General features: G+C 42.3%; 1 protein-coding gene across 1 annotated transcript in view; it reads left to right on the forward strand.

Annotated features, from left to right (window-relative positions):
• The window catches only part of LRMDA (leucine rich melanocyte differentiation associated), a 1,235,169-nt gene that overhangs the window by 1,029,336 nt on the left and 192,292 nt on the right, over positions 1–13,541 (forward strand). The window contains exon 6 of the mRNA XM_068258133.1: positions 6,392–6,476. Coding sequence (XP_068114234.1) covers positions 6,392–6,476 — 85 coding nt within the window. The remainder of the gene's footprint in view (positions 1–6,391; positions 6,477–13,541) is intronic.

The raw sequence follows: 13,541 nt of genomic DNA on the forward strand, positions 1-13,541 counted from the left end.
ATACCTGTAGCAAGTGCTGAACTGTAGTGTATGCAAACTTTCCTTGCTTCACAAATAAGTTGATTTGTTCAATACTCTGTAATATCTCCTCATAATCATACTCAGATAATTCTTTTAAACAAAAATCTTTATTTTCCCTAGCCAGGGAGGAAAGTTCATTAGTAGTTTCATAAGTCCATTTAACTCCCCTGAAAGACAATTGCATTTCATTATCTGTTAATGGCAGAATCTCATTATAGGTCTCAGTCGCTAAGGATAACGACTCTGCAGATCGGACACGTTTCTTAGAACGTTTGCGTTTGGCCTTAGACCCTGCTGTTTTCCCTGCTGTTCTTGGTGATTTATTCAAGGCTGCAGGAAAATTATCAGTAACACTTTCTGCTTGCTGAACATTTTTGCAAGCAATTGAAGGAGTAGCTGATTGACCTGCTGCCAGGAGTTCATTAAGAGGAAAAGGCAATGGATCTATGCGCAACCAGTTATGGATCACAAACGCTAGAAATTCCAGCGGTCTCTCTTTCAAATCGGAATGATTGAGAACATCAAATGCCCACTGGAATAATTCCCCTTTAAACAAAATATAACTTAGTTGGAGTGCCCAGGTTGAAACAGGAGTCGCTTGGAGATCAGGATTGGCCAGGAACCTGGCACATTCAGAGAAAAACTCATTTTCTGTTTCAGAGCTAAGTTCTTCAAATTTCTTAAAGGAACAGGAACCATAATTAACAGTGTCATACTTTCTGGGAATCCCCCCCACAATGGGGATTGGTAATTGGGTTTTCATAATGTAAGGCTTGGTGGTGTATTCTCCTCAGTCAGCATGCAACGCATGAGCTGGCGTGGAGGAGGTACACACACTAGCACCAGGAAACAGGCTATCCCTAGTATAGTGGAGGGGAGGACAGACTCCAATAGGAGATTGTGGCGCACAGAGCCGGTGCAGATCTGACAGCCACAAACAATGCTTTCGTTATAACGTCTCAGCGCAAAGTAGCGCTGAGCGCATAAACCAGAACTGAGGAGATCAGGACAGGTAGACAGAATGAACGCTTGCTAGCTAGCGGCTACTTAGCGACAGCAAGCGTCCAAAACCAGACAGACTGGAATGAGGCAGCCAATGCGCTGCGGCGATGGCGTGCCTCACAAAGACAGGACAGGACAGTCAGAAAACAGCAGGATCAAGATAGATGAACGTAACACAGATAAATATACAATAAGTATGTTTTCCTAGCGTATTACAATTACAGCTATCAATGAAACTATTTGTAACGTCTGACTAACATATGTATATATCGGCAATGAACCGATATATGACATAAGCAGGAACGCTGACTAGGACTAGAGTAATACAGGGAACAGGACTCAGAAGGATTCGCTATCTCTTCGCAGAGATGAACGCAATCCACAAACGGTAACAGAACAGGATTCAGAAGGATTCGTTATCTCTTCGCAGAGATGAACGCAATCCACAAACAGTAACAGAACAGGATTCAGAAGGATTCGTTATCTCTTCGCAGAGATGAACGCAATCCACAAACAGAACCAGGAGCAGGGTAACTACCTCAGCACGGGTGGTCACGGTACGCGCAACCTACCAAAACGTGCTGGAAAGCTGACTAACTGCACACAGGATATAAACAGTTCGTGTACGTATACATCAGCGACACTGATGTATCAACGTAACACAAATACAAGGAAAATAATAAACGTGCTGGTATGCATATATATTGGCAATGAACCAATATATGATGCAAAGACCAGCAAAGTATCTTTATAACAAGAAACACGATCGGGGGCTAAAGCGACAGCAAGACAGGCTTAAGCTGAAGCTATGAAAACCCAAGGAAACCCTGCAGGAAGCAGATCTTTATACTGAGGTCATCCAATGGGAGCAGACATGCAGATTCCCACACAGGTGAATGATAATCAGTCACAAGCTGACAGCAGGGAAAGACAGACAAAGCTATGCAGCTTGCATGGAAATAGATCAGAACTGCCTGAGCTGCAGCACTACTACTTCCAGTAATAGCTGCTGCAGCAGCGATCATTACAGTTCTCAACGAAGTGAAAACAAAAGGTTTATCACGTACAGGCCCTAGTTCAGATTGAGAAGTAATCCAGGGTAGTACTGCTAATGGAGCCATGGTGAAAGCCTGTTCGACTTGAAACCAGCGTTCTTGGATTCTGGTAGGAACCACTCTAACACCCTGCTTAAAACCGAGGCCTTTTGATATTTGCAAAAGACAGGAAGGTGCATATCTCCACTAAGCTTATCCAGTGCAACACTATTTTTCACAATTTTATTTTTCAATGTCTGATTTTAAGCAGACCACATATGCAAATAATAAAGTTGCCAGACATCAAACTGCACTGACCAGAGCATATTTTTAAAAATAATGTGGACAATGGGCTTGATTCATTAAGCTGCATTGCTAAAGCAGTGCAGCTTAATGTGCAGGAGTGCGCGCTGTGCACGCCTTATTTAGCAGCGCTCACTGCCATGTAAGGAGCATGCCTTCCCTTAGTTAAGTGAGCTGCTTCCGTAGCAACGTGCGTAAATTTAAATGCAGGCGGTACTGTGAAGTATCGCTTCCACGATACTTCACTAGAGACAGCTACTATATCAATTAGCATATCGGTAGCCATACTTCATAGGACCACCACATTTAAACGCACGCTGCTAAGTAAGGCTTGCCTAGCGCGTGCTCCTGCACATTAAAGTGGTCTGAAACTCCAACATAACATTCAGTAAAAATGTGTTTTCCTACTTTTTATTTATCATAAAGTTATCATATTTGCTTTTGTGCATAAGTAATATTGTCTGTTTACAAATTACAAGTTTCCAAAGTGTAGTTTATAGTGCCCTAAAAGCTGTCATTGCATTTTATTCAAACTGATTTTTATTATATATTAACATCTTCCAATGAGCTATTCTGAACTGTGTGAAGCTCTCTGTGCTTCAGGCACACACAGAGAGCACCTACACTGTTTATACACATTGTATTAACATTGGATTGTAAACAAAGATAGTGTAATCTCCAGTTTGGATGAAGATTTGAAGCTGAATAGCAGGACAAATGGCTTTGTTTAACCATTTTAATGATGTTCTGCTAAAAAAAAAAAAATCTGGGATAGTAGCTTTCAGGCTTTGAGGAATCTTTTAGAGCAAATTAGAAATGCTGACTTTCAGACCAATTTAAGTGAATCAAGCCCAATGTCTGACAATGCATCACACAAACGTTCCATGCTTTATGGAGCTTTATGGAGATGAAGATTTCATTTTTCAGCACCACCTGGCACCTGCTCACAGTGCCAAAACCACTGGTAAATGGTTTACTGACCATGGTATTACTGTGCTCAATTGGCCTGCCAACTCTCCTGACCTGAACCCCATAGAGAATCTGTGGGATATTGTGAAGAGAAAGTTGAGAGACGCAAGACCCAACATCGAAGCATCCTGGGCCTCCATAACACCTGAGCAGTGCCACAGGCTGATTGCCTCCATGCCATGCCGCATTGAAGCAGTCATTTCTGCAAAAGGATTCCCGACCAAGTATTGAGTGAACATAATTATTTGAAGGTTGACTTTTTTTGTTTTAAAAACACTTTTCTTTTATTGGTCGGATGAAATATGCTAATTTTTTGAGATAGGAATTTGGGGTTTTCATGAGCTGTATGCCAAAATCATCAATATTAAAACAATAAAAGGCTTGAACTACTTCAGTTGTGTGTAATGAATCTAAAATATATGAAAGTCTAATGTTTATCAGTACATTACAGAAAATAATGAACTTTAACACAATATGCTAATTTTTGGAGAAGATCCTGTATGTTCTATTTTAGACATTTAAAATATAAATACAAATAAAAAAATAATAAAAAAGAGATGTAATTGCTTACATCTCCAGAAGATATAGCCACCAGTTCAACTGGAAAAAAGTTTTTACCCAAAAAGCAATCTGACAACGCGTTTCACAGGTCATGGCCCGCTTCCACCAAAGGCTTCTACCAAACGAAAGGGGAAAGTCATGAGAAGTCCTGGATGCGAGAGGTGACCAAACTAGAGGACAGGAGTGTTTCATGCGAGGGAGTGGGATGGTACCTGAAAATTAGTGAGGAAATGGAAGGAAGAACTTATGGAGAGCTTTGTATAAGAGGGTTAAGTGTATTACCCCCAGACAGTGGGCATTAGGAGTTGAGGTTATTGGGGCAAACGCTACATTTTTACTGACTACAGGTATATGCCAGGAAACGTCCAATACAATAGCAAAAATGTCCTTTTCATTTTAAATATTGGATGCAGATGACTCAGCTTCAGAAGTTTACTGTTTGCCTTATTGCTGTGACCAAAGTTGTAAAAAGGAGAGAGGGAAATAGTATGAAGTGTTATTGCATATGACTTTTGAGAGTTTAACAGTGACATCTTTATTTAGAAACAACACATAGATGACTTAAGCTACATACACATGGAGGACCTTTGTAGCTAGTCGCTAGTGCATAGGGGCTCGCGCGCGACAGGCCGGCGACAGCTCCGCCCGTGCGACAGCTGTCTACACGTCTCTGCCTAAAGGCAGAGACGCGGCGGAAGCTGTCGTTGAAGGTCCCCCCCCCCCGCCGGAAGCTCCATACATTGTGTATGGAGTTGCTGTTGCTAGTCCGCATACACACGGCGGACTAGCAACAGTTGCGGAGAAGTTGCGGCGACAGCTGTTGCCGGCGATTGAACAAGTCAATCGCCTGGTGATAGCTCTGAGTGGCGACGGTTCGGGGAGCACGCGTCATACACACGGGCGACCTGTCGCCGCAAGACGCGCGTGCCACGTGGTTGCGGCGACAGCTGTACCCCGTGTGTATGAGCCATTAAGTGCTGTGCCCTTAAACCTGACCTCTGACGGTTCAGAACTACAGCAAGGATTTTCTATTGAGATGGATCAGCTGCAGTGCATACCACACTGAATGAACAACATTAGCTGTAGCAGAAGTAAAACAAGTATCTGGATTAAAACCGTTGTAGATGTTGGTTGCTGCAGTATTATTGTTACATGTAATATTAGTGTCTTCAATTTCTACAAAATAAAAGTTATCTAGTAATTTAAAAACTGATTTTCATATACAGCAGTACTTTAAAGTTTATGAAGTCTTTTGAATTTGAAATATTGCTCCATAAATAGGATCAAAAACATGATCCATCTTACGGAAGCCTTACACCTAGATCATGAAGCTCCAGTCAAACAAATTACTCCAACTCATTATACATTTTCATTTATTTGTTGGGGAAAAATTTCCAGAGTTACATATTTATGTGTGACAATAGTATGGAAAGTCTGTGTGTGTGAAAATGCAAACAGGCCTTCTTTGTCTGTTAATAAACTTTTGGGAAAACTCTTGAAGTCCCAAGCTTGCTGCACATGTATTCTTGGATTTTATCAACATATGTTTTCAGGCACACAGCCTCCTTTGTCACTCCTCTCTTCCTCCCTCTTAGTTACATATTGTTTTGCACCCCAGTAAAAAATCTTGCCACATGAAACAGTTGTGCCATATTCTATTTTTGCATTTAAAACTGACTTGGGTTCTTTCATTTCATTAAAGGACACCTACAGCTATAACTACTAGGCTCATAATAATTATACACTGATTCTAGGCCTTGACAAGATCGTGCTGCAGAGTAACCCATATATCATTCTGAGCTCACCCTCTCTAGTAGAGGACGAGGCCGATGTTCTGCGCCACCTGTCATTGGTGAATGCTAGCAAAGCCTCCGGCCCTAATGGCATGTCGCCAGCCTGCTTAAAAATTTGCTCACTGCAGCTTGCCCCCATCCTCACCTCCATCTATGCCAAGTTCCAACAGGAGGGCAAAGTCCCCACACACTTCAAGAGGTCCAACATCATTCTTGTACCAAAAAAGCAGGGAGTCTCCAATCTCAATAATTTCAGGCCAGTGGCCCTAACATCTATCATCATGAAGACCTTCAAAAGAGTGGTCCTGTCCCGCCCCTGTACCTAAGATGGGGGGAATAAGAAATGTATACATACCTGGGGCTTCCTCCAGCCCCTTCCTGCCTGATCACTCCCTTGCCGCCATGGCGAATATCAATAATTTCTTGATCTCTTTTCTATTTTTTAACTTCTCATTTTGCAATGTATTGATTTTTTCCCCCTTTTCACTAAAGTTCCTCTTTAACATATGTATATGAAACGTCTCCAGGGAAAATGTGATTTTCACTGCACAAATTATTCTGGCAAAATGTTTTGATGATCCTTTGTGTACAAAATAAAAAGTTGTGAATGCTAATGTATAAAAGCCATTTGTTTAAGTCATGTATATTTTCATTGGTTAGAAGTACAGTGTTAACACTGCTATGTGATCCTCTCTGTTTTTCTACCAGGTCTCAGGTGAGATTGGGTCAGCCTCTCCTGACTTACCTTATAGTCCCTTGCCACCAGTATCCAGGGACCCAACCAATCATAGAGGTAAGGTGTGCATGAAATATTATTTATATAGTCTTTTACTGCAAGGTGGTAAAAAGTTTACAGCATGTCTCTCTTGCTCAGTTCATCTTGCAGCCTCAGCGTTTTCCTTCTCTGTGCTGCACTTATTCAAACAGATGATGAAAAAAACATCCTTGTCAGACCCACAGACTGTGCTTGGAATTAACAAGATTTAAAGGCAATGTGTTAGCATGGAGAATAAATCTTGTTGCTTGTTGAACTACCTGATCACTATCACCAGTTCTGGTGGAAAACCCTGAGTGGGGGCTATCAATTTTCGTAGCAATACTGAATTAGCTTCTTGTGTGCATACAGTATGTGTATTTATGGACAACAAAATCAACAAAGTGGATTTAAAAGTATAGCTGTAGTTCAATATAATCTCATCTGGACTTCCTTAGCAAGGGGTCATCTTCTAAGTCACAGAAGGAGAATTAGCTGGGGCTTGGTTCACACTGCACACATTCCAATCCACTTGTGTATGACTGAGAAATTAAAATGAGATGAGTTTTCTCATAGAAAGTCCATGTTGCCACTCCTTTTAATTGTGTTTTTTTTTGTGTGCTTGTGATTCCTTTCCTTTCAGATTACTTTAAGTGAATGGAGGTCTAAAAGCACAGTAGAAAATGCATAGTACAGTAAATGAATATCATTTTTTTTTCCTGTGTGTTTTGCATTGCAGTGTGCTGTAATCCAGGCCTTATGGCTGTTATACAGTGAAAGGGCTGCAGTGAGTTTTAACACAACGCACAACTGTTGTGCAGCGCAGGTGAAGGAATTTTTCCATGGTTCCTTATGGGCCAGTTTACATATATTAAAACTGTTTCACAATGCACTGTTGCTTACAATTTTTTTTTTTGTGTGCTGTGAACCCAATGGATACAAAAGTGCACAACAACGCATGCGTTAATGCGTGTATGTTAAAAACACGTGTGTTAAAGTGCATACATTAAAACACAAATTTTCAGAGAAAACTTAGCCTTAAAGTAAACTTAAGATAAAACAACCACAAGGATGTATATTTACCTGGGCCTTCCTCCAGCCCCCATAGTCTGTTAGTTCCCTTCATGTCAGTCTGGTCTCCTCGGTTCTCCTGCAGTGGAGTCTGCAAACCAGCATGGTCTCGTGCCACTGTGCATTCATAATCCCAGCATCATGCACCCCCCCCAATCACACTTGCGTAGGTGAAAGCATTCTGCACAAGCTCAGTTACCAGATTTTTAAACTGCAAATGCACAAAATGCTCTGGGCTACAGGAGCGTGATTGAGATGTGCGCACAGCTGGGATTGCACATGAGCTTTTTTTCCCAAGTCAGCTTAGCTGCCAAATTTATGGGCCAGACATCGGCAACACCAAGAAAGCCAGGAGGACAGCTAGGGATCTAACTGACTGCAGGGGTCAGGAAGAAGCCCCGGGTGAGTATAAATCCTTGTGGTAGTTTTTTCTCAGATACACTTTAAAGGGAACTTAAACTGAGAGGGATGTGGATGTTTCCTTTTAAACAATACCAGTTGCCTGGCTGTCCTGCTGATCTTTTTGGCTGCAGTTGTGGGTAAATCACACACCTGAAACAAGCATGCAGCTAATCCAGTTTGACTTCAGTCAGAGCACCTGATCTGCATGCTTGTGGAAGGGCTGTGGCTAAAAGTATTAAAGACACAGGATCAGCAGGAGAACTTGCATTACTTTAAAAGGAAAAATCAATGTCCTTCTCAGTTTAGGTTCCTTTTAAGCTCCAGTTCTATTGGCTAGTTTATATGTGGAGATTTGCAAGTAGAAAAACATATGCATATTGTGAAGTATCCATGAATATTCTATACAAAAAGCCTCATACTTTGTATGAAAAGACAAGTTTTTATATCGTATAGCTCTGTGTGGCCATGCATAATTGTTAGTGGCCTGATACAGATTGCTTAGTCTCCACTTGGACCAGGAGCTAATTCAGCATCTTATACCAAACAATCTCAATCAGATTCAACAAAAATCTGTTTAAAGGGAACCTAAACTGAGAAGGATATGAATTTTACCTTTTCAAATAATACCAGTTGCCTGATCCTGTGTCTCTCATACTTTTAGCCACAGCCCCTCAACATGCATGCAGATCAGGGTGCTCTGACTGAAATCAGACTGGATTAGCTGCATGCTTGCTTCAGGTGTGTGATTCAGCCACTATTGTAGCCAAAGAGATCAGCAGGTCTGCCAGGCAACTGTTATGGTTTGAAAAAAAAGGAGGAGCGCTCCGTAGTACATTAAAATTTGTAATCATAAAACACGCAAGGTTTTAAAAACACTTACTAGAAAGCAATAGAAAACAAGCATATCTTGGGTTGAAAACCCCATCAGACAACCATGGGTGGCAACCTGCTCCTCCTCTGTGGCCAGCAGTGATGGGTGTCCCTGGTGGTGGTGGACAGTAGGAGCCTTCGCTCTTGCTGACCATGTGCAGTGACCTCACGACGCATTTTGGCGCATCCACGCCTTTGTTAAGTGAGTCACTGCTTTGCACACGTGAGAATATATAGCCATAAGGGCTGGGCAGGAGAATAATCAAGTGACCTTGTAGCTATGGAAACCACTGAAAGCACTTCCGGTTCACCGGTGGAAAAATGAATTTGCATAAACTGGTGTACGTGAGCGAAATGGTGCTTACTTGATGGCCCCCCCCCCCCCCGGGGGGTGTCGAGCCGCGTGACCCATCCTGTCTTTTGTCCTGCACTATGCAGGAATGGACTAGATCGCAGCGTCTTAGATCATCCGGCTGTGTTGACAAATGGGTGAGCGGGGTGCAGAACGTCACATGTGACGTACTACTGCACAATTATGCCTGTATAGAGAAGTGGGCGGGTCTGGAGGACAGACGCGCTATGGGCTTTGCCGAAGGGGAGTCGTCCCTCTCCCGGCTGGGAAAACTAAGGCTGCCCACGGTGGGTGGGGCTGGGGATGGCGCTACCCTCCAATGGGGCAATCTGGCTAGTCGTGATGTACTGCTGCTAAGCGACAGCAGTGTAAGCACCTCAGGTAGCGGCTCCCTTGATGGAATATAATAGTGCGAAGGGTGTGTGGCCAGCGTGCAAGTGCATCTGGTTTTGTCTGTGGCCGGCAACATGATCACTCAGCGGAGTGACCAGAGCGTGGACCCTGGATGGTGAGACCTGTAATAAATTATAAACCTTGATGTAAAGCAGGTGGCCCCTCAGAAAGAAAATAGGAATAATGAAAATAATAAAGATACTAAAAAATAAAAATAAAAATAATGAAAAATAAAAAATATTCTCCTGCCCAGCCCTTATGGCTATATATTCTCACGTGTGCAAAGCAGTGACTCACTTGACAAAGGCATGAATATGCCGAAACGCATCGTGAGGTCACTGCACATGGTCACCAAGAGGGAAGGCTCCTATTGTCCACCACCACCTGGGACACCCACCACTGCTGGCCACAGAGGAGGAGCAGGTTGCCACCCATGGTTGCCTGATTGGGTTTCCAACCCAAGATATGCTTGTTTTCTATTGCTTTCTAGTAAGTGTTTTTAAAACCTTGCGTGTTTTATGATTAAAAATTTTAATGCGCTACGGTGCGCTCCTCCTCTTTTTTTCTTTTTTCTTGCTATCACAGTTACCCCTTCAGCCAGGGTTGAGGAGCTGCTAGTGGTTGCATTTTATACCCACCAACGCTTTGTTTTATTAGCGCAAGATTGCACATCACGTCTTCTAACTGGTATGGTTTAAAAGGAAACATCCACATCCCTCTCAGTTAAGGTTTCCTTTTAAGAATCATTTAAACTGCTACAGCCACTAGTGGTGTATCTTCTCAAAAGTCGGGGGTCGTCTTATAAGCCGGGTGTCATCTGATAGGGCGAGTGCTGAAACTTCCGAGCTGGAGTGGAAAATCTGTGGTTTCCGCATACGGTGATGGGAGCTAAAAAACATGCGGTGACCGTATGAAAGCAGCAAGGGCGGTGCTGTACAAGTATGGTAGAAGAAAATCCACTCACCAGGATTCGTGGAAAGAAGTGACTTAACACGGTACCGATGGCGAGATGTGAGCGGGCACCTCACTGGGAAGGTGTAAGTGAAGGGTGGAGGAAGCTGCAGGCATCCGGGATGCCCGGGGTATGGGAAAAAAAGAGAGAGAGCGGCGCTGTGCCCAGAAAAACATGCCTCTTTCACCCATCTGGCCTGCCCTTGTATCCTATTACCATACCTCCTGCCTCTCAGATCTCTCTCCTGAGGACTGCTGTTAACCGGTGCAGGGACCCATTTGCGAGATTTGAGAGGCAGAGAAGGAGGTAATAGTATACAATTGTGTACTTTAACTGGAAAAGATGGGGGTCATCTTATACGCCCAGTCGTCTTAAATGCCGGAATATACGGTATATATATATATATATATATATATATATATATATATATGTATATATATATATATATATATATATATATATATATATATATATATATACACCGTATATTCCGGCATATAAGACGACATTTATAACAAATATATATGTATGTGTGTGTGTGTGTGTGTATATGTACAGTGGGTTGCAAGAGTATTCGGCCCCCTTGAAGTTTTCCACATTTTGTCACATTACTGCCACAAACATGAATCAATTTTATTGGAATTCCATATGAAAGACCAACACAAAGTGGTGTACACATGAGAAGTGGAACGAAAATCATACATGATTCCAAACATTTTTTTACAAATAAATAACTGCAAAGTGGTGTGTGCATAATTATTCGGCCCCCTTTGATCTGAGTGCAGTCAGTTTCCTATAGACATTGCCTGATGAGTGCTAATGACTAAATAGAGTGCACCTGTGTGTACTCTAATGTCAGTACGAATACAGCTGCTCTGTGAGGGCCTCAGAGGTTGTCTAAGAGAATATTGGGAGCAACAACACCGTGAAGTCCAAAGAACACACAAGACAGGTCAGGGATCAAGTTATTGAGAAATTTAAAGCAGGCTTAGGCTACAAAAAGATTTCCAAAGCCTTGAACATCATTCAGAAATGGAAGGAGTATGGCACAACTGTAAACCTACCAAGACAATTCCATCCACCTAAACTAACAGGCCGAACAAGGAGAGCGCTGATTAGAAATGCAGTCAAGAGGCCCATGGAGACTCTGGACGAGCTGCAGAGATCTACAGCTCAGGTGGGAGACTCTGTCCATGGGACAACTATTAGTCATGCACTGTACAAAGTTGGCATTTATGGAAGAGTGGCAAGAAGAAAGGCATTGTTAACAGAAAACATAAGAAGTCCCGATTGCAGTTTGCCACAAGCCATGTGGGGGACACAGCAACCATGTGGAAGAAGGTGCTCTGGTCAGATGAGACTAAAATGGAACTTTTTGGCCAAAATGCAAAACGCTATATGTGGCGGAAAACTAACACTGCACATCACTCTGAATACACCATCCCCGCTGTCAAATATGGTGCTGGCAGTATCATGCTCAGGGGATGCATCTCTTCAGCAGGGACAGGGAAGCTGGTCAGAGTTGATGGGAAGATGGATGGAGCCAAATACAGGGCAAACTTGGAAGAAAACCTATTGGAGACTGCAAAAGACTTGAGACTGGGGCGGAGGTTCACCTTCCAGCAGGACAATGACCCTAAACGTAAAGCCAGGGCAACAATGGAATGGTTTAAAACAAAACATAGATATGTGTTAGAATAGCCCAGTCAAAGTCCAGATCTAAATCCAATCGAGAATCTGTGACAAGAATTGTCACAGCTGTCCATCTAATCTGACTGAGCTGGAGCTGTTTTGCAAAGAAGAGTGGGCAAGGATTTCAGTCTCTAGATGTGCAAAACTGGTAGAAATATACCCTAAAAGACTGGCAGCTGTAATTGCAGCAAAATGGGGTTCTACGAAGTATTGACTCAGGGGGCCGAATAATTCCGCACACCCCACTTTGCAGTTATTGATTTGTAAAAAATGTTTGGAATGATGTATGATTTTCGATCCACTTCTCACGTGTACACCACTTTGTATTGGTCTTTCGCTTGGAATTCCAATAAAATTGATGCATGTTTGTGGCAGTAATGTGACTAAAATGTGGAAAACTTCAAGGGGGCCGAATACTTTTGCAACCCATATATATATATATATATATATATATATATATATAGGTGATTTTGCCACCCTGCGCTAAGTGCCACGCACCAAAGTTGGGCGCTGTCATAGCAGAGGCTGCAATACCCTGAATTACATCTTCCGAGTTGCGACAACTCGGAGGGGGAATAGTATTTATCGCAGCCTCAGAGTTTAGCGCCAGCAGAGCTCTCCCTGCACCCAACTGAGCAGCGCCACAACAATATGTACTCTATCTATCTATCTATCTATCTATCTATCTATCTATCTATCTATCTATCTTATCTATCTGTCTATCTATATGTTTTGGTTAATGTCTAAAAGGAAAGGTCAAACTAAGCGCAGCAGTAACTATCCAGTTTTTGAGAAACAACTTCCTTTTGTTATTGGGTCCATTTGTTTGACATTGCAGTGAAAAGAACATCTGCACAATTTGAGCTCAGAATTGAGCTCTCGCCTAGAAGTATGGGAGCTTCCCTGTACTGTATTTGTTAGCAGCACAGAGTCTCTGGACTTTTCAGATCTGAATGATTTACTCCTTTGCTCTCTAACATCTGAGTCCCATCTTAATGTAACCAGTGTGTGGGGAGAGTGAGCAGGCCAATGCAGGCGTGCTTCCTGTGTAATGTCAAACTCAGCACATTTATCAGTGACAGTAAAGAAGGGTCATCCAGATGGAGAATCTCTTAATTCCTTGCACAGTGCATGATACTACAACCATCTAAAGAGTTAAGCTGCCTTTCCTATCATAGTACTGGTCACATGGTGATAGACTGTATCATAAGTTCCATAAGTAGTGATTTATGTAAAAAATCATCTTTTCAGACGTAATGTATATTTATGTGAATTTGTTACACTGATTTATGTGAAACGAGCACAAAATGCAGTAATAGAGTTAATTACACTATATTCTTATCAGTCTGTGTGGTGCTTGCAGATCTCATCA

Source organism: Hyperolius riggenbachi, chromosome 10, assembly GCF_040937935.1.
Source record: "Hyperolius riggenbachi isolate aHypRig1 chromosome 10, aHypRig1.pri, whole genome shotgun sequence".
NCBI classification, from domain to species: Eukaryota; Metazoa; Chordata; class Amphibia; order Anura; family Hyperoliidae; genus Hyperolius; species Hyperolius riggenbachi.